At 39.5% G+C, this 22370-nt stretch overlaps 1 protein-coding gene across 2 annotated transcripts in view; it reads left to right on the top strand.

The window, feature by feature from the left end:
* The window catches only part of fibcd1b (fibrinogen C domain containing 1b), a 122839-nt gene that overhangs the window by 73536 nt on the left and 26933 nt on the right, over positions 1 to 22370 (top strand). For both annotated transcript variants that reach the window (XM_005720218.1, XM_005720217.1), the window contains one exon: positions 8269 to 8365. In XM_005720218.1, coding sequence (XP_005720275.1) covers positions 8269 to 8365 — 97 coding nt within the window. The remainder of the gene's footprint in view (positions 1 to 8268; positions 8366 to 22370) is intronic.

Here is a 22370-nt window from a genome sequence, read left to right as displayed (position 1 = left end):
GGCTGATTATTTTCTCTTTGGAACTACAGTGTACTAGTGGCAGTCTCAAAATTTTATTCTAATATTCCTAAGGGAAGAATCCCATCAAACTTGTGTAGGTAGGGCCAACTTGTCAGAGTTGGCAATCGGGAACAGGTTTATTTAACACAGGCAGCTCAAGGCTCATATTATCCATGTGCACTGTTTCATTTCAGCTCAGTGCATTTGACTGTCATTCACAGATGCACTATTTTCTCCGTCTGTGGTGTGTTTGTGTCACGGCAGAGCTGTGTGCTACCTTGCTGTAAGTGCATTAATAAAAGCTTCCAAACATGGGTTTATCTGTCTTAAGGCTTTGTTTGAGAATGACAGTTTTGTTTAGACTTAACAGCTGGCACCTAGGTCTCGTCCGATGTGGTGGAGGGACTGTGGATTTTTTTAATTTTTTTTATTTTACTGCCTGTCCTCTGATTTATCAGAACAGCCCCCTCTGTGCATTTACAAATCAACGCTGGGTTTCACTGCCTTTTAGCAAAACATATAGTTTGATGGCATGGACTGGCAATTCCTATAGCTTGCTCGGGGAGTCTTCAGATGAAGGGAAGAGAAGTGAGCCTTTATTGAAATAAATAAATAAATCAATAATGCATGAGGGATGAACCTTAATAATCCATTCAGGGAACTTGATTTATAACAGTTACTTACTTAAAGAATTGATTGTACTATGCTATGATACTTTTGTTTTTTTTGTCTCAAGTTTCCTTTAATATTGACTTATTGTTGTGATCCCAGCCTGTATTCACAGTGGGCTTTGTAACTTCGCTTTAGGGTGGTTATATACTTTATGTTGTGTTAGTAAACCCCAGCATCCGTTGCTGAACCCTTTAATAAAACTGCTGCTGTATCATAACTACAGTTCCCAGTCTGTGTACGGCGGGAGCACTGCCTGCCCCTCACCCACATAGAACAAGTCAGCTTCTGACCTTAGCAGAAACAACTTTGATGTCAGGTACAGCCCTCTAGCCAGACATTGTGTGTGAGGATTTGTCATTTGGGATGTTAAGCTGCATCCTAGTGGAAACTGTGTGCGTGTGTGTGTGTGTGTGTGTGTGTGTGTGAGCGTGTGAAGAGGCATACACTCTGAACTGGGTGACTGATTCCATTTCCTGTTTTTTGAGGTGCGGATGAAAAGCTGTGGGGGTTTGGGGGGAATTTTTGTGACACAAAAATTCTTTTACAATGCGTTCTGACACAGTGCTGACCAGTGTTCGGAGAAAGTTCTGCATTAATGATCATAATGTAGGGATCAGAGCAGACAGCAGTCAGTCACAGCCTCACTCAGACTCTGTGTGCATGTGGATGAGTGAAGTGTGAGGTGCTGAATTTAGTGCTGGATGCTATAAATCAAATCAGGGGAGTGAAGAGCTCCACTAGGATGGATGATTCATAGTGCGAGGTCCAGGAACACATCAACAGGAGAAAACATATTCAGGATAAAGAGGCAGCTGACCGTCACTGGCCTCAAATTTCTGCACATTCTTTACTCAGACATGTCAGCGATGAAAGAGGCCAGAGACAGAAAGTTTGTATTACTCATTGACTTCAAAATTAGAGTGGGAATAGACACATTTTTGCTTTTATCATCATGAAGTAAATGTTGATTGCTAAATTTAATGGCTATAGAGTTAAAAAAAAATAAAAAATAAAAAAACACCAATGGCATTTAGATTGGTTCCCTTCGAGTCGCTCTTTCACTGCGCAATTATATCTGACACCAGGTACTCAATCTCCTGGGAAAATGAAGGGTCGATTTTGCATCCAAAACAGACAGCGCACTTTGTTTATATTCTCTCCAGGTAGTGGAAATGGTGGAATTTGTAACAACCTGTTGAATTGTTTAAACTTTACCTGGTAAAAGAGAAAAGAGCTTCGTAGCTGGAAAAGACAGTGAAGCCGAGGAATCAGAGTAATGGGAACAAATGTTGACTGTAAACTATTTAACACTCATTATGTCATAACAGAACACAAATGCGTTACAATGGCTGGAATATATATGTAAAATAAATAAGTACATGAATATTTAAACTCATTGGTTGTGTTTAGAAGCAAATTAGCAGTGTTTCAAATGTATCTGTACTCATACAGACAAAGGTTCAGATTGACTACACGATCAAGCACCCACTTTAACATCTCTACACATTTTTTTTTCCCCACTCCAAAAAGCCTCGCTTCATTCCACCTCCCAGTGTTGATCAGTGCCTTTCCCTCCTCAAACATGTGAAAGAAAATGATTGGTGTCTCTGCAGAGGTTCATGTCTCCAGGGAAGATACACACACAGAGAGAGATTCTGACCTTCAGGGTCAACATGCAATTAAACCTCAGATGGGCTCTCGAGTCTTACAAGAATACTGGCTGTGGAGGGAGACATGGCTAGCAAGACAAGTATGTTAACCCTGATATGAACTGAACTGCTTGTTGGTTATCCTGCTTTTGTAGAGTACTGCTCCACGTGACCACTCACCAATGCTGCAGAAGTGATTCACAGTATCGGGGTAGCTGGTACACCAGTATCTCTGATTTTGTGTCAGACAGCAACCCCTGAATTACAGAGCTAGTGGGAAAGGTTAATGAAGACTCGAACATCAGCTCCAAGGATGGCTGCTGACCTTTTGCATAGGAGCTAACAAAATGAATTCTAAAGCAGTGCCTTCATTTCACCCGAGCAGTTTTTCCCTTTATGTTTCAGTGTCAGCGGGACAGATGTTTGAAAGCATGGTGTAAATCTCTCATGTCTATCTTTTATCCGACATGTGTGTTATATGTAAGCATGTAAGCAGCTAGACAGATTCCATTTGAGAGGTAACGGGAAAATAAAAGTCATTTTTTTCAACGACACATTTGCTTCACTGCTGTAACACAAAATACCACAATTTCTATTTTTATTTATTTATTTTTTGTCCATAATTTACATTATAAGCCAATGTTACAGCAATTAATATCAGTTTTTTCAAAAGTCTTTATCCTGTAAAGCCTTTTTTTAATGAGTGAAAAGTTGTTGTTTTTTAAAAAAAGGAGAAACTTTTTACTTTATTTTTCCATTTGTGTAATTTTTGCGACATCAGACATTTTTGTGTAATTTATTCCCGTTTTTCCAGAAAACAAAATCACACTGATGATGTAGAGGTCTGGAAATCTCACAAAACACATGTATTAAACATGATAGATTTGGTGTTACAGGGTTAAATATTAGCTGCTTTTGTATCAAATGTAAGATGAACATTTATGAATATGAGCTCAGGTTATGTATAGTAGCTCAGGTTGCAGATCAGGTTTTCGTGGATGACAGTTTGATCTTCAGTCGCTCCACTTTCAGAGGTTTCCTTTGACCACTAAAGTTGTTCCAGATAGCAGGTCATCTGCCATGCATGGCAGCTGTGTCACCACTGGTGTGTGAATTTTCCAAGCTATTATTTCAAGTAAAAGTTCAAACTTTCAGAGTCTTGGAAATGTGGAAAACGCAGCTTAAATCCCAGAGATTACATGTCTGCTATTTTCAGACAGCTTCCCTGCATACGCTTGACACCATGTGGTAATTGTAGTAAGCAGAACATGTTAACACAACATGACTGTCATTAACTCCTTTCTGACACAAAATGTACAATATGTGTTAATAATAATAGAACTGAATTGTAGTGCATTTGCCATCCATCCATCTGTGCTTTCAGCTGCTGGGATGTGGAAATGAGCTACACTCTAACCCTGTGTATGAATGATTAATAATATTATTTACAGTCGAGACAGTATTTGGACAGTTATATGCGCAGCAGTGGAGTGCCAGGTTTCAGCTTTAATTTTAATTTCTGTTTTGCATCAATATTTAACAAAGTGGGTGGTAGTCGTGGCCCTTTAAAACACATGGAACCCAAACTGCACGGGTTCAAAATAAAATTGGACACTTGGTTATTAAATCTTTCTTGGAGAGCTATCTGTCATTTCAACCGTAGTTCACAAACCAAAAACCGCACACATGGCTCATGGAGAGTTTATTTAGAGTTGCCATTCAGACTGAGGGGGAGCTGTCTGTGAAAAAAGCTCTGCCTTGCTCTCTGATATATGTGAAGACTGTCATAGCGAGAGGCAGGGTGCACCCTGGCCAGGTCGCAAGTCTTTCACATTTAATTCGTGGGGTTGAATTAATGAGCTGCATTAACTGTTTAAGCATCTGGGGCTCAAGAATAATTAGACAGTTGACAGATAGATTTAGATAGAGTTTTATGCCCAGGTGAATTCCAAATTAAGAAGATAAAAGCCCTGGAGTTTATTCCAAGTGCTGAACTTGCATTTAGTTACTGTTCACTACAACTCTCAATATGAGGTCCAAGGAGATGTCGATGCAAGTGAAAACCCAAATTAACCTGTTAGAGGGAAAAAAGTTTAGGAGTCACTTTAAAAAGGCGTGTGATGGAGATCAGGGATTCTGTTACATTTCCCAGTATTATTATTATTATTAATTTAATGGGGGACTGATACAAAATTATATATTTTATTTTTGGTAGTATTATTTAAGTGATAGTTAGTGGAAGGTGAAGAAACGGGGGGTGGCGGTGTGTTAATGTTAGTAGAACTTACCTGCAAGAGTAGAAGGAGCTCAATCACTTGCTTATGACGCATCTGGCATAAACCAATGTGCAAGGCTAGGGGAGTTTAGGTTAAGATGTTTCTGATAAATATAACTGATTAAAGCATATATGTTGTTGAACTATTTATAGGAATGTACTTTTTTTTACTAGGTTTTACTACCCCAAGACTTGACCTGAGGTAGATAGAGTACTGCTGCTTTTCATAGTGGCTGGTATGTGTTGTGTTTGTGAACACTCTCACTCTTGTATTCAGCTATTAAAAGGTTTCTGGTCAAGGTTTGGGTCAAACTACTGTAACTCTTGATCCACTAGCACAGTCGAAAAATGTTAACGGCTCTTGAAAGCATTAACTCTTTTTCAGTGATATTAGCGTCATTGCGGTTATCCCAGACACGGCACCACAGAAACATGGTGAAAAGATGACAAATGTCTCATAAAATGTCTGTGTTCTGTAGAGCTCCATCACAAACACTCACACTACTGTCTCGCAACCAACCTCCGTCTTTGCGGTGCTGCTGTGACACTGTTCCTGGGTTTCCCGTAATCACCCTATTACCACTGAAAAGCACAGAGTCACTGCTTTGAGGAACTGTTGGAACTCTTTCAATTGAGCAAGTGGTTCAGGAGTTAAAGAAGTTGATAACATATTGCAAAACAACCATCTGACACCCGACACAGGTTTCGCTGTAGAGGGTTAAAGACCACAAGTTGGTGAATGACTTTTATCTGAACTCCATGCCTTTTTGTTCAAAACACAAGCAACCACTGGCTAAACTCAAAGGTGTGAACTACCCAGTGCATTAACACCATGATGTCTAAAAGATGGCAAGAAGACAGATAAAATGGATGATCGCAGAATTCTTTCCTTGGTTAAGAAACATGTGTGTTCTTCAATCACATCAAACACCAAAAAAACATATTTGTCAGAAATTCCATGCCTGCATTCTAGTAAGAAATCTCACGTTCTCTGTCAAATATGGTGGATGACAGATTTTTAACATTTAGCAGAAAAGGAACATAAGGTTAAACATAAGGTCAAGTAACAAAAGTGGCTGAATGAAGGCCGAGAGAAACTAAATGCTGAGGAAGAGCTAATGGTGGCTACAGTAAAGGTCAGGGAGAGCATCACCATACAAAGATGCAATATCTGTGGGATATGATTTAAAAATTTAAAATAATTTGTGATGTAATTTAAGATAGGAGTTGTGTTTAGGCACAACAGAGACTGTACAGTGCACAGTAAAGAGAGTTAAGATACTTATCTGAGAATCTTGGTCAAGTTGTGCAAGTTCCTGGCTCACCCGTTGAACGGCCACTTCAAAAAGTTAATTCCGAGAAGGTTTCTCATGAGCAGGACCAAGAGATCTCGCATTGCTATCATCCACCTGCAAAAATCACTGCCATTGTGGGAACAGTCAGTGATGATGGCCGGGATTCGGGACATCGCCAAGATCTGCTGCACTCTGCACATTGAGGATTACCAATGGTGCATGTGTCAGAATGCTGAAGGCAGGAGTTCAGATGACCTTTGACTAGCTGGCTTTGGCTTCTCCCAAAGGCTAAATGCTGCCGTCACAACCCAAGCAAAAACAGAGGGCTGGACGGGCTCTTTGGAAAGAACTCTTGGAACAACCTCAAAGCCGTAAATTAAATGTTTTTTGCTGTCTATGACATCTAAGACAAATAAAAGGCTGGCTGCACTAAATAAATGAATAAATAAATAAAGAACACATCACTCCTACTAGTGGCAGTCAGTCACACTGCTTTCATACTAATTAGTAGATTCAGAGTTATTATAAGCAGCAACATTTCTTCATGTCATCTTGTGGAAATTAAGAAGTGCAATCACTGCCATCATTACTGGCAGCTGAGACACTTGCTCGATGGTCTAATGTGCCACAACCAGAGGAAAGACAGTCTTATGGAAGTGCTGATACAAATCCCTTTGTTTCACTTTGAGTAAATGGTAGTTTCAGATCTATGCAGTCCTTGCAAAACAATGAGCTACACTGTTTATAATGCATGTTTAGAGGCAAAAGAAAAAAACAGCTGTTTAGTTTCTACTGAAAAGAGGATAAACAGTGGCTATGTTGCATGAGTCTTTATTTTTCTACTTTAAATGAATCCCATGAAAAGAAAAACGATGCTGTTTTATTGTGAAATATGTATATTCTTGGCTTAAGTCGTAAGCAGTGACTCTGTAAAAGTTCTGTTAGCTCAACATTAAATCACTCACTGTCCTGTAATAATTGTTGATTTTATTTAATGATTGACAGAATGTTTTTTTCTTTTTTTACTGTAAGCCCATAGAAAAAAATCATAAAATGTTTTGAATGGCTGTAAGGAAGGTCTTTATGAGTAGGTAAAGCTGTAAAACGTATGTAAATGCATTTTCCAAAGTCATCCAGTGGGACAGATTAGAGTCTTTGGTGGACCATGTGTTTGATATTTCTGAGCTATAGTGTTAGAGCTCCTGTTTTATCCTGCTTCAGTACAATGTCTCAAACACTTTAGTGTCACATAGTATTAGGAAATGATCTAGTCTTGTTAAAAACAAATAATAATAATAATAATAATAAGCGATTAACTGACAGACATTTTTAAAGATTTTTGTTTACAGCTTTATGTAAGTTATAGCAATAAATAAATAAAAACCCACATTTCCATTACTGACTTCAGAATGAACTGGGGCAGCTACCAGTATTAGAGAACATATCGATCTAGAATGGGGAGGAAAATTCCTGCAGTGATAAGTGATGATGATGATTCAGTAATGAAGATTAAGACAATTTTGTAGACAATTATCAGGATGAAGATGATTAGGACGTAACTGTCGCTCAGCAGGGTTTCTTTGTCTGTGCGGATGTTAAAAGCAAACATGGCTGTTGGTGCCATCTGGTACCTTGTGGTATGCTTGGGAATTAGTCATGCTGAATATATACTGTCTCAGGGAATTTCTTTTGTCATTTTGCCATTTACATGGTCTTCCAACAGTAGGTCCTAGACCGTTTTCCATCTGCATGCATTTCTCTTCTGAAGCACATTTCCAATTTCCTTTCATCTTGGGCCTGATGCTTGGGATGTCAGCACTTGTAATAGATAGAGTGTTTCATTTGGCGCTACAGATGCTGCACCCTCACACATGCATATGGCTAAGCTAAATTGCTAAGTGTCTGCTAAGGTTTTCCTTGTTTCTCATACTGGAAGGGATGCTATAAAAAGCTCATCATATAATTTCACTGTGCACCACTGTTTTTAGAGACTTTTATGATACGTGGTGAAAAGCAATTTCATCTTTCTGTGTGTATTTAGAATTATCATTTTATGAATATCATTTCTTTTCTGGGATTTTTTTTTTCTTTTCAATTATATATGCAGATTCCCCTGCAATTTGATTCAAAGTCAGTCAAGATTTAATGGATTCCTTTTATTATCTTCCGACAAATTGCCTTTTTAGTGGGAAGAGTGTTTGCATTATTCATTTGTGAAAGAGCAAGCATTTATGAGTTCATTTAGTTTAGTTCTGGATGAGCTCAGCGACCAACAGAGGGGCTCAGAATGAGTCATCACAATGGATGATGAAGCACACCGCGTGTGATGAATCTCATCTGACCCCTGAACTCTTGTCTTGCTGTCTTGACTGTGTAGGTGATTCAGCGCAGGGAGGACGGCTCAGTCAACTTCTTCAGAGGATGGGAATCTTATCGTGAGGGATTTGGCAAGATCACCGGAGAACACTGGCTGGGTAAGTGGCTCAGGTGTGTGCGTGTGTGTGTTCCGCAATGTATGACTCATGCGCAAGACTGCCGAGGATGGTGAGCCAAGCTCGGGGGAAGGAGATTTCACACAGTATATAAATGTTGGTCATCTTGTGAGTTGACAAAAAAGTAAAAGAGAGAAAAACACTTAGTCATGTCAGGTGATGGAGCAAGATGAAAGAGACACCCAAGAAGAGGCCGACAGATAGAGATGAGTTTGACCCTTCATAGCATCAACAGAGCAGCAATAGCTGTATTACTGACAATGAAAAATGCTGCGGTAACAGAGAGAAAGAACTACAAGGATGTTTTATTGTGATAGCCACTCAGAACAACACAGGCCAAAAGACCTGCAATGCAATAACAATATTTTTGGTTTTTCATATGCCAAAACACACAACAGTGTAATTATTATTGCAGCTTTTTCAGTGGTCACCGTCTGCTTAAAACAAGTATTTTTTCAACCAGCGCCTTTTCCAAATCCTTATATTTCTCACTGGCAGCCAGGCATATTAGTCTATGCCTCCCCTTAAAACTTGACAGGCGAAAGAATGCCAACAAAAGAATTCATTCGACTGTGAAATTATCGACTTTTCCGAAGCCAAATTCTTTGCCTTCACACCACTTCTCATTAAATGTACCAAAATATTTCTTTGTGGGGAGGGGGAGTTGCGAAGGAGGATCCATGCACATCATGGTCTAAAAGCAAGTTTCTCACAAGGATGAGGGCAAATTCGTGATAGCTGACTAAATTAGAAACATTTCCGGCTGTAGAATTAAATTCTGTGGCGACATCTAATCACTTTTTTCGCAGTCATAGTCAGCGTCTTTATAGGATATCAGTAATTGCTACATGGCGTCAGCTCTTAACATCAGCCAAAGTCATTGTGAAACCTATAAAGTCTTTTTCCTATAAATCTGTGTTTTTATTAAAAAAACCAATATGTCATCCATGGAGAACAGTGACCTGCTTCGTATATTTTCTGAGTGCATCACTAATTCTGAAAAAAAAAAAGGGCAGCTCATTTTAGAAAGGTTGAGCAGCCAGGTGTTAATGAGCTATCATCGTAGTAAGTGCGGGTAACCACCTCACAACAGTTTGCTCAAGTTCAGACTGGCAGAGTAAGTGGCGCTCGAAGAAATCTATTTGTGTAAAAGCACACATTCACAGTCAAGGTCATGGACGTGCTTACCACAGCTGAGATATTCTGCCATCGGCTCTCTAGATTAGAGCTCTCTTCACTCAAACGCACACACATATGCACGAAAGAGTAACACAACATAAGCATCTGTGGGCAGCTCAGCTTTTTAGGCACGCTATGTACTGTAGATTAATTGTAACGTACTGTAAATGATTTTTTTCCCTTTGTGCCGCAAATGTGGCTCGTGAATCACAAGGCCCAGAGGGTACCCAGAGTTTCTGCCCATTTGTGCTCTAAATAGAAGCGTAATTTACAAAATGAACACCATTTAGTATCAAATTCATCTTTAAATTAGCAACTGAAACCATAAACTCATAAGGAAAGCGTAGACTTCTATCGATTATGATACATGATGAGTGTCAATAAGAATTAATAACTCATAGTGTGTAAATAGGCAGCACTGCAGACCAACAACATGATATGGGCGTACGTGGTTTTAGGCACTTCACCACCTCCACGCTGTGTCCTTGCTGAACATAGGAATGCTTGTGTGTGGTTCACAGCTTTTGCAGAATTTATGTGAATTAATGGAGATCTAGGTCTCTTTGCTGACCTGAGGCCATTACAAAGCGCAGCCCATAAAAAAATAAAAAAATAAACGTGGGTAGGGATCTGGTGAGATGGCACACAGTGGAAGTATAGTGGGAATATGGAAAGCTCAGGTTTTAGCAGACTGAATTTGAATGAGGCTACAAATTACTTTGAACCTTTCAGCGCACCCTTGGTCATTCAGGCTGGGCTGTTTTCTAGTCACCCCCCCCGATCATCATGGGGGGGTGATGATCGGGGGGGCAAAAATGAAAAATGGATTCATGCTCGCCTGGAGCCTAAAAAAAATCATTGCAACTCCTTCCTCCGAAACCAGCACTGCTCACAGCTACCACCCACCACCTCGGAGGTTTTGTACATTTCTCATTAGCATGAGTTTCATTGTATTTACTGAACTACTGATAGTATGATAATAGTGATAAATTTTGGAAAAATTTTGGATAAATATAAATATTCACCGGCCACTTAATAAGATACACCTGAAATCTCAGCCTTATTATTTCAGTAGCTGCTGATTTCCAGGGATTTTCCCACAGGACCATCTCTGGGGTTTACAGAGAATGGTCCGAAAAATATCCAGTGAGCGGCAGCTCTCTGAGTAAAAATGGCTTGTTGATGCCAGAGGTCTGAAGAGAATGGCCAGGCTGCTTTAGTCTGAAAGGAAGGCAACAGTGACTAAAAATAACCACTCGTCACAACAAAGTATTCAGAACAGGTTGAAACCTTGGAGCCGATGAACAACAGCAGCAGAAGACCACACCAACTGCCGCTCCTGTCAGCTAAGAACAGAAAATATGAATCAACACTGCAAAAAACAATGGAAGAGAAATAGAAGATTGAATTGACCTCGCTTTCTGCTGCGACATTCGGATGCTAGGGTCACACTTTGGTGTAAAAACATCCATCCCGCCTTGTGTCAGCAGTTGAGGCTGGTGGTCTGGGGGATTTTTTTCTTGGCACGCAATGGGCCTCTTAGTGCCAGCTGAGCATTTTTAAGCACCGCAGCCAACCTGAGTACTTTGGCTGACAAGTGCAGACATAGAGCACCTTTGGGATGTGCCGGAATGGGAGATTCATACATGAATGTGCAGCAACTGTGTGATGCTGTCGTTTCTGTAGGACCAAAATCTCTAAGGAAGGTTTCCAGCAGCACCTTGTTGAAGGTGAGTCTGTGCCATGAAGTAGTTCTGAATGCAAAAGGTCCTTCAACCCAGTACTATGGTCACCTAGATAGACATACACTGTATATTATCATCTGTGCACCAGCATATGTGTCAATTAGTCTAACATTTTAATTTGTGTCAATCCAAAGAAAGAGTGCAACAGCCTTTTCCACTTGGGATTAGCTCTTTTTCTATTTATGACAAACTGTCATTCACACTGGTGATTTGAAACAATCTGCAGACTGAGTTTCATAATGACTGTCGAGTTTTATATTATATTATTTATGTTACATTAGCATTTGTCTCTTGATTCTGTTGTATTCTTTAAACCTTCTTTACACTGACGTCAAACATCTGTAGTTATAAAGGTACAGTTAATGTCAAAGTAAAAGATAACTAATAAAATTTATGCCTGACAGAAAAATGCTTCCCACATGTTGTGTGTATAAAGGTAAAACCAACATATTGCTGAATAAACTCCCGGAGGAGTAAGTATAAAGAGCATAAAACTGGGTCAAGCAATTCCATTGTCACAATCAAATCTATTAGACACCTGGTCGCCGATGCTGATGTAGGCTTGTCTACCTGTAATATAGGTCCTGAAACAGTTTAACGTGGTCCCAAAGGAACCAACCTAGTTTTCCAGATGGCCTATTACAATAACAGAACTTGGTCTGCAGTGTCAAACCCAGCATTAAAAGTATAGACAAACGATCTGTTGTCACAGTCATGTCTTCTCTCCTGCCTCCACTTCCTTAAAGTACACCTAGAATAATTTTAATGTTTTACTTTTTCTTTTGAACAAAGAAAATATTATTTAACTTAAAAGCTGTGTAGTAGTAGCTCAGGAAGACACTTTTGCTCACATTGTTAAGGATGTGAAGGTCTAATTGGAATAAATCCCAGAATAAGCTTGCTCAGAATTACATTACATACAATCTAAACACTCCAAGTGAATGATTTAAAGTACGTAAATGAAAGCATTAACAACTTTCCAAGTGTTCTCTTACATATACATGCATCTGCATATTTTATTGTTGAAATGAGCATGAATTTGTTTTGGTTTCCTCGTCTCTATTAAAGAAAACAGAAACACAACATTCTTGAGCAGTACTCATTTCATTATCCAGTGGAGCTTAAACTGCTTAATCAATGACAAAATGGAATTCTAGTTTTTGGTAACTGCCTGTAAAAACAACAGCTTTTCATTTCTTTTCATGGAACTGCTGGACTGAATTCCAGTTATCCATTTATTAATTTACAATCAGAGATGTATGTCTGTGAAGGTTCTCAGTCATCCAGGTCATCGTAGTCAAAGGAGCTTGCAAAGAAAAGCGTCTGGACTTCTTTAAGTTGCTTGAAGGCGTTTCACCTCTCATCCGAGAAGCTTCTTCAGAGGTGTACTGTTCCTAATACAATAACAATCCCGATACCATTCAGTGCTGGCTTAATGTATCAGCTCAAGGTATCTGCAGATAATGGATAATGATCTGATATCAGTGTTGATCTGATACCAGTAAGCTGTAATAATAAAATGTAATCCATGTAATTCAGCAGGCTTAACTTGGATATTTATTTCCTGACTTGGCAAATAAAAATATGGCAAATAAATATATCCAAGAATATAAATGTGCTAAATGCAGTATAGAAAGCAACATACTATAAAACTGAGTTAAGTGGAAAGCTCATTTTCACCAATATCCTATACCACAGCGTTTAGAGTTCATGATCAGTCCATTAGCCAATTCAAATATAAAATCGGTGCACCCCAATTTAAAATAGATGTTCATTCCTTTTATACTGCAACCCCTTTGCAGCTTATATTTCACTAATCAGTGCACATTTAAATGTCCCTGCAAGAATAATCTGTAAAGCAAGAGGCATCTCTAAGAAGACACTAATCTGATGTGGCAGCTGGTACACAGAACCATCTGAAAAGTTGTGCAGAGCTGCTTGAATAAGAGCAGGCACACAGCGGGCCATTTGGCCAAAAGTCCATTTACAGTTTCACTGTCTACCGCAAGCTAATAAAAAAACCAACCACGTCAATGTACCACAAGGCACAGCGTGACAAAGAGAAAACAAAAATAAAACCACAGTTAGGATTTCATTAGATTACTTTTTAGCATGTTAGATTGCATACAAATGACACTAGCAGGATTTTATTTATTTATTTTTCATTCTTATTTCAGAAAATGTAACTTTGGATGGTTAGTGGTTTGATACCAGCTCCTCCAGTTTTCATGCTTAAGTCTTCATAGGCAATCCCAAATGTCCCCTCATTTACTAATAGGATTAAAAGAAAAAGAATATATATAAAAGTCCATTTACATTTAACAGTTGATTAGATAAACAATCTGCCTTTTATCAGATTTAAGAAGATGCTGATTGGTCCAACCCAACTGTGGCTTTCCTTGTGAATACAGCTCTGAGAATCCAGCTGCTTTGTCGTGTAAAGAAACTGGCAATTATAAAATCACAAACTGTATGATGCAGAAACTTGTACTGCTCTGTGATTTTCAACATTTCTGAGGGGCAGAAATATATCAGGAGATGCAGTCCTCTGTTTGAGACTTGGACCTGTATGATACCTGCTTGCCTTGGCTTTATACTTCAAGGAGTGTGTATTAAGAGAAGATAGAATCAGCTTTTATATGAGAAAAAGTCGGTTTTATTGATATAACAATGTAAAATCAAATCTGTTGCCCTCACTGTTAAGCTCTTTCCATTAACGTTAAGCCATTTTATCCACCGCAGGAGTTTTTCCCTGTTATTTTGGCGAGTGTTTACATCCTGCCACAAGCTGATGTGAGTGCTGCACTGCAGTGTGTGGCTGCCCAGATAGCCAGTATGAAGAAGAAACCAAAACTCTCTTCTCATTATTTCAGGGGATTTTAACAGAGCAAATTTCAGCAAAGAACTGCACAAATCCACACAGTATATGAAGAATCCCACTGGGCAACCTACTGTCACGGAGTATTAAAGGATGTATACTGCCCTGTTCTTCAGCAGCTTTTAGACCCTCTCTTCACTCATCTTCTTTCGGCTCACAGGCAAAAGATAAAGTCTGCAAAGCCTACAGTAAATACAGTGGGGAAATGGGTCTGATGAAGCTTAGTGAGCATGCAAAAGATGCACCGCTGATTAGCTAAAAAATCAAAGCTCGTACCTCTTCCTGGCACCAAGCCATTCAACTGCACAACTTACAGCTCCAGCTAATTTTACTTCACGTGTCCTTGTGGTGACCAACTAGCTCCAGTCACAGCTCTGCAGCAAAAATAATCAAATACTCAAATTCTTTCTCCAAATTGTTCTATGGGCCTGCCACACACATGTAATCCTGCATCACAGGGTCCTGCCTCACATCTGTAGTACAAGTCGGTGCAAAGCACACCACAAGCCCTGCTGGGTTCACTTATCTTCTAGGTTTTAAAAAAAGTTGACTACTTAGGCAATGTTTAGAGCACTGTTCATAATTTTTATGCATCAGTCCCAGTTCTTGTCCTGGCACTCCCACTGCATAAAATTCACTCCCGCAGCTTGCACACAATGTTCCACTTCAACCTTTGGATCACAAACTTCCATAACCCCCCCCCACAAAAAAAAAAACAGGATGGAGTGAAGAGAAAGTAGGGAAACTTGCATCCAGTTCTGGCATTCTCCAGGGATGTGTGTTCTCCTCACTGCTCTTTTCAGTGACTACAACTGTGGGCACACTGGTCTTATCTGAGACTCAGCTTTCACCACAGCCTTCATACTTCACACTGTGGCTGCCATGAAAATTTCTCGGTTTAGACCAAGCTGTTCTAGAGGGGACTGTTTACACACTCCTACATTGGCCTTGTCCCATTGGATTTCCAAGCATTGCAGCCCACCCACACAGATGCACCGTGCTGCTCCTTCCTTTTTTTTCCTGCGGAGATGCTGATCGCTGTCACCGCTGTCACAATACCCGCTTTCTGGCGAAAATCTGTCTGCCCCATCCTGCAGGGAGCACATTTAGCCCTTATAGATTGTTTTAATCCAAGACAAAAATGTTAATGCAGTTACTCAGCTGTTTAATAAGCCAGCTGTAGAAGCTGTGAGCTGAAAATAAGCTTTATTAAATTCCTTCTTTTAAAAAAAAGAAAAAAAACAGCTTCAGCCTCAGGCTGTTCGAACTAAAAGTGGATGGTAATGTTATGGATCGTGTCCTTGTTTCTCTGACAATTTATGTCATATCTTATAACAAGAGATGCAAATCAGAGTCTGCAAAGCTAGAATTTAGAGCAGGAATTATTACTGTGTGATATTGTTTCACATAAATTTTGGCTTAGGGATTAAAATGGTTACTCGTGTTGAAATAGAATGTAGGGGTCTGACTGTGCAACTATTATACACAATACGGACCAAAGTACTGAACCTCCTACACAATACACCTACAGGAGCTGGTCGGCCTTATAAAGCCATGCCATGAAGCTCCCAGCACAGTTTTTGTGCTGATGTTAATGTCAGAGCAGATGTAGAAAGAAAAGTGATGTACAGCAGTGATGTGATGCAGCACTGGGGTTCCTAAACACACTACTTGGAGTCGATTGTAGTTTTATTGTTATGTAGGGAGGAAATTTAATGAACTATCGTCCACGCTAAAATTCAGTGTGCGCTTTACAATGACCCATTCTTTCATGTACGAGATCAGAAGACTTTGAAGACTAAAGGCAAAATATAGGGGGGTTTCATTTGCAGCAAATTTATGAAAATCTAGGAAGAAATGAGGCAAAATGTCAACAATTTAATAAAAAAGAATGAATTATAATAATATTAAGATACAAATCAATGCTATTTGCACTTTTAAAAAAATGTCTGAAAAGAAATGTTTTCAGAAATTCGAGGATTGCACTTTGTAGCCTCAGCTGAGATTTTTATTATTATCTTTAAGCACCACTAAATTTGTTTATTCCAAGTATTCTATGAGCCTTTATTTCCTAAGCACGCCCAGAGAATGTCACATCATTTTTGCGATGGTCTCCAGCAGCGCGAGCGTAGAATTTAATAAGACCCATGCATCTCGACTGCTCTGCCTGGAAGTCGTCCTTTATTCGAAGAGTGCCTTGTTGTGATCTAACATTCCTTGGTTGCCTACCTCAAGATACACTTACAGCAGCACTGGGAAGAAATTAAAAAAAAAAAAAGTCTTTTTTTCCTCCTCTACAGTCCTTTCTTCTGTCTGTCACTAAAATTGCACGCAATTCGAAAATTGTGTGAACCACTTTACCTACTGCTCACCTTTAACGAGTGGGGCACATGCAAGTGCTGTAATTGAACTCTTATGATCAAGCAATAGATGTTTGTTACATATATATAAAGCTGCATTCTAGTGCCTCTCAAAAAACAGAAAATTATTTTGCCTAGTTTAATTAAAAAAGTAAACTTCAACATATCTCATATTCATCGCATGTAGAGTGAAAAAAAAAAATTCAAACCTTTTTTTTTGTTTGAATTTTGATGATGATTGTGGCTTAGTGCTCATTAAAATCGGAAATCCAGTATCTCAAAATATTTCATGAGGGTGAGAAAATTACTATTCAAACAGTACTAATACTATTTATCTCTCGGTCTAGTTCAGTGCACACAGCCACAATCACGGGGAAGACTGCTGACTTGACAGTTGTCCAGATCAGAGTCATAGACAAGTAAGCCACAGAAAGTTCATATTAAATGTAATGTAAAGATAACTGGAAGCTGATGAAAGGGAAGTGGATGGTCAGGACATTTTTATCTTTGAGAACTTGGGAGAGCTTTACAATGACTGCATTGAGGGTGGTGTCAGAGCATCAAAAGCTACCCCACACAGAGTTCAGGAGCTGGCTAAAACTGTTATATAGCTATTATCAGCCCACTCCAGAAACACACATTCTTAGGGATAAGGACAAGAAAATAAAACTTGACTGTTTTCCATTTGGAAATCAAGGTGTCTGTAGGAATAGTGGCGAAGCATTGTGCATGGCAGCGAGTACTTTTACCACAGACTCTTAAGCACATATGCCCAAGACACAAAACAAGGAATTTATAGACACACTGTTCACACACATTCAAGCATGAACGCAAGAATTGGGGAGCATGATTCACACGGTTAAAGTATTGTATGTCACAATACACCCATTATATTCAGTGCACATCTTCACTTTTTCTACCTACAGTATGTCCCTGTTTTTTTTTCATTCCTCCTCATCTTTTTTCTTTCGCACACATTCGTGCATAAACACGTCCTTACACACAGTTATCCTCCACAGCGCGCATGTATCACAATGCTGCATCCTGAAGCTTGTATTTATATTCTCATCACCCAGTAGAAAATCTAAAGGAGGACTGTATCAACAAAGAGAGCACAGCTCAAAGAACATCACTATTCCCATGAGGATGACAGCTCATTTTGCTTGTTGTGTGTGTGTGTGTGTGTGTGTGTGTGTGTGCGTACTTTTTCCCCCACCCATCATTTTGACTGTGGACAGTTTCTTGCTGTTGCAATAAGCCAGGGAAGTTTTCATGGGTTTGAACAAACATTTGATCAACTAATAGGGACAAGTTATAAAGCTGGCCCTTTTCTTTACTTTGCACAACGCTGCAGTCCAAGACGGAACTGGAAAGGTCAGGCAGACAGCAACTCCAATTACACTACAAGTAGACCTGTTCTGAGAGAAGCTATGAACCCAGATAAAAACAATTGCAGTAGATCGTTTCTTCAACTCTGACAATCTGTCAAACACTCCAGTCATGTGGTCCTGCATCTTCTCTCAGCAGTGGTAGGGCTACTGACAGCAGCAAGGTCAGGGGTCAGTATCTCCTGCTGCCCACCAGTTAGTGGACAAAGGACGATGGATTGCTGATTGATTGTGCTCTGGAAGATTTATTGCTCCAGTCTTTGCCCATTGCCCAGCCTTAACCTCATTTGAAGTGAAGGGATTTTGGCTGGACACCCTACTGTGCCCATGCTCATGAAGCAGATTATATATTTAGACATTAAAGGAGTTAGATAGATAGTAAGGTTGGAAAAGTGTACATATAGGTGTTGAAATAACCAGAAAAGAAAACAAGCGTCGATCAGAACAGCTCACAGTAGAGGAAGAGAAGAAAGCAGTGGTTAAGGAGGAAAATCCAGTGGGTTGTGAAGATGAAAGAGACGTATAAAGGGAATTAAAAGAGAGACTAAAGCTGAAAACTAAGAAAAGTTAGATCTGATTTTTTTTTCTTTATAATGAACAAAGTTAATATTTGACTGCTCCCAGAATTTCACCCCTATACGAATGCATATTCTTGCCAGGGGTGTTGCATTGCACACGTAAATACGCATACATGGGTAAACACAATGTGCATAAGAAGACGATTTGAAACTACTGTACCTTACAGGAAGGTCGCCGCTTAGAGAAACTCTCTAGAAGGCGCTACACAGTCTACCCCTGAACTCGCACTGTTCCCGTTAGAGGGAATAAATAGCCTCATTATTCCACCAGGCGCTCACCATCCATCCCCCATGTGTCGCTTCCATTGTTTCTAAAAAAACTCCTTTCGCATAGCTGTGAAAACTCTTCATTCTCTCTGCTTCGCACAATAGCCCCCATAACCATACTGTATGAATGATTGGACATTAAAAATGTTATATATAATTTGCCATTTGTCTTTTCTATAATGCAGAACTCGTCGCTAGATGATTTGTTCTGCCTGAGGAGGCAAATCTTAAATTCAGAAGCCTGCGTTATTTACAGCAGGTGACATTTAATCCTCCAGTCTCCACTAAGAAACAAGTTGCCAGTTTATATATAAGAATATATTAGTGGGATTTTTTTGAAGACAACTATGAGGTAGTTAGCTGTTAACCTTTCTGTGGTTCATTAATCAAACACTATTGTGTTTTGTTTTTTTAGTGTGTTTTTTATATAAAGAAATAAAATTTTGTTTGCATGCCATTAAACAATAATAAGCACAGTGAATCCATTTATCACTCCCACCTTTGGGTAAATACTCCCACCTTATAAACACGGTATGTTGTTCTTCTGTAATTATTGTTAAAAGCCTGTAGCTCGTAGCGTCATCATTAAATATACCGACACCGATCGATTCATTTAACAACGCTGAAAACACAAACAAATTATTTTCACATGCGGGGATCACTCATTATTTAGCTGAGGTGTTCTTTGACTTAGGGTGTGCCTTGCATACTGCCAAGTCTTTAAAAGCAAAACAAAAAAAAACATCTAACCTGCCCCATCATACAGTTGTTACTCCCAGATTTGTTCCCACAACAGTCATTTACTGAACAGTCTGAGGAACCTTTACTCTTAATTTCCCCAGATCCTAATGTCATCTTTGTCATTTTCCCGATCAGCCCAGATTCACACTTTATCATTAAAGAGTCAGGCATTTGGAATTATGCAGAGTAATGCTAATTCTATATCCACTAAGTCTTTCGCAACAACATACGCATTAGAATTCTTACTTTGATCACGTATGGATGAAGCCGAGTGTTTTTTTCAGTGCATTGTGCAGCTCTTTACCTCCAGTATCTGCCCACCAGCAGTGGGTCTGTGTTTTTTACTGCCATTGGCTTTCTACCCTGCAGATTTCCTCCCTCCAGCCGTACCCGCTAGTAATTATATTCCAGAAAACCATTTCATGAGTTAGTACAACCACGGCAGTTTGCTAACACTATATTTAATTCCTCACTGTGACACATTGTACAATTTTAAGAGTGTTTCTGCAACAGTGTTTCATACAGTTGCTGCCATAATAATTGGCTCCATATGAAAGGGGCTTTATAAAGTACATGTATTACTTTGGTCCCTAACTATTCACTTAACACTTGGAAAGAAGAGCATAAAGCCTTGGAAAGGTACAATACACTTAAAATGCATATACTGCGCTAGATAAATGATGTCTGTCTCAGGTCATTGACTTGTGTCTTTTAGTGTGGGTGTGTGGAAGCTCTGTTTTGCCTCCTTCGTAGCCTTCAGTGTGCTCATTGAACTGACTTACATTAATCTCTTTCAACCAAGATGTTGCGTTTCAGATCAATGTTTCTCTCTCAGTATTTAAGCTGTACATCTCTCTGTAGATCCTTGTCCTTTGGAATTACAAATCATTTAATTCATACTCAGATATTTGAAACTACTCACTTTTATATGTATGTGATGAGCATGTGTTTCTTGAAACCTCAATTCTAGCTACTCTGCATTTCTTGGAACACACCACTTAGACTACATCTTGCAGTCTACTAGGAAATCTACTACAGTTATACAGGTATGAGTACATTTGCATTTGTGCGCTAAATGCATTTCAATGCATGTTGATTAATGTGGCAGCACAAGCTAGAGAGTGCAGTTCAACCCAGGGGATCTGATTAAGATTACTCTGGAACCCAGCTGCCTGAAAATACAGTGAAATATCATATGATACCATATCCCATATGACAAAGGGAAATAAAGACTACAATCCCCTGCAATCTATTATTTAAAACACTTGTAAGTGTTTTCAGTTAAAGCTCCTCCAATACTGCGTTCATATTCAATCAATTATTCAAGAGTATGATTCCTCTTCAGTGAGTCTGACATAGTGATGTTGGCTGTCCAGGGAACCAGTCAGCCAAGCAACCGAGGCCTTGCCAATCACTCCTGACGCTGACACAATGATGCTTTGGCCTCCAGCTCTGCCTGTGCTTCCTTCAGGAGGGTACACTGTCTCTGATTGGTGCAGCTGTACCCTGGCAGACACTCCATCTGCACAAGATTGCAGTGCTGAAGTGGAGATAGCTGCAATTTGGAGCAATTCTCCCAGTAATTTCGATATGTATGAGGACGATAGCTATTCGAGCTCCTCTCCACAAGACCCAGGTACTTTATTTGAAGCCTCTCTTTACCAGCCTACAGGTATATTGCTCCACCTCTCTACTTGTGCTGGTACCAGAGTCTGGTGTGGTCCATGCAGCACAGAAGGATCTTTAAAAGGGGGAAGGGATTTTTTATCTTCCAGTTGATGTACAATCTTTATGAGCAGAATCTGCTCATAAAAGAATGTCGAACGAGCACAGATGGGACGATTGAAAATTTTATTGAGGAATTAGTGAATAGATCCCCTTAATGACAGTGACGGAAAGGTCTTTGAGGACCCAGCTTCTCACCATATAATTCCATTTCCAATTTTGTTTCATGCAATAATTCATTTCATCATTTGTCTTGCTTTTCTTGAGGGCTTTCAATTAAAAATCACATAACAGCTTTCGAGTACACATAGCCGTGCGTCATTGTTCATGCCTGGTCAGACATTAGACAACAGAACAACATATAGATTAACAATTTATGAATTCAAGCACTGCCTCAACTCCTCTGAGCCAAGATAAGCACACACTTCTGCAGGGTCTCATCCTCGCTTTGCGCTTGTGCATTGTGAACAAGAGTCTAAATAAGGGAGGAGGCTATGGTAACTGTGAAGAGTAGGTTTCTCTCACTGAATTAAACATATGTCAGACAGTCTAGTGCTACTTTACACAGTAAGAGTTCCTGTCTCGTTGAGAATCTCTCGATTGTCATTATCTCATCATTAACCGAGAACATTCTTGGGAATATTCTGCATCTATAGCACTTTTGTAGGTCAGTATCGGTCATTATGCAAACTTCCTTTAAAATACCTCAATTTGGCTTCTGTTTTAGCCTTCATTTTCAATTAGGCAGGGATTTTTTCTTTTTTTATTTGCTTAACGGTCAGAAAAAAAAATCTTTCTGTCCATATGACAACTGAGTGCACTGACTTCTTGAAAAGTCAAAGATTTCTAATGGCGCCTGGTGCTTAATTAGCGGTGACCTTTCAGCAACCTCATTACAACCAAACAGTGCTGGAGGGTCTGAAGATGTGTTGCCCTGTTGGACACTTTCCCTCTCAAGCCTCTCATTACTTTGACCTTGGAATCAGAGAGATGCTTTGCACAGTGCCCATGCTTAGCCCAGAATTGTGTCATGTGCATCTGATCAAAGCTTTCATTTCAGTGGCGTTTCAGTAATCTACTCCATGCAGTTCATGCTTTGCTGAATAAGAACCCTCTCTCCCTCCCC

The sequence above is a fragment of the Pundamilia nyererei genome, unplaced genomic scaffold (assembly GCF_000239375.1).
Source record: "Pundamilia nyererei isolate P.nyererei 1_Seehausen unplaced genomic scaffold, PunNye1.0 scaffold00002, whole genome shotgun sequence".
NCBI classification, from domain to species: domain Eukaryota; kingdom Metazoa; phylum Chordata; class Actinopteri; order Cichliformes; family Cichlidae; genus Pundamilia; species Pundamilia nyererei.
This window is presented reverse-complemented; position numbering and strand designations above follow the sequence as displayed.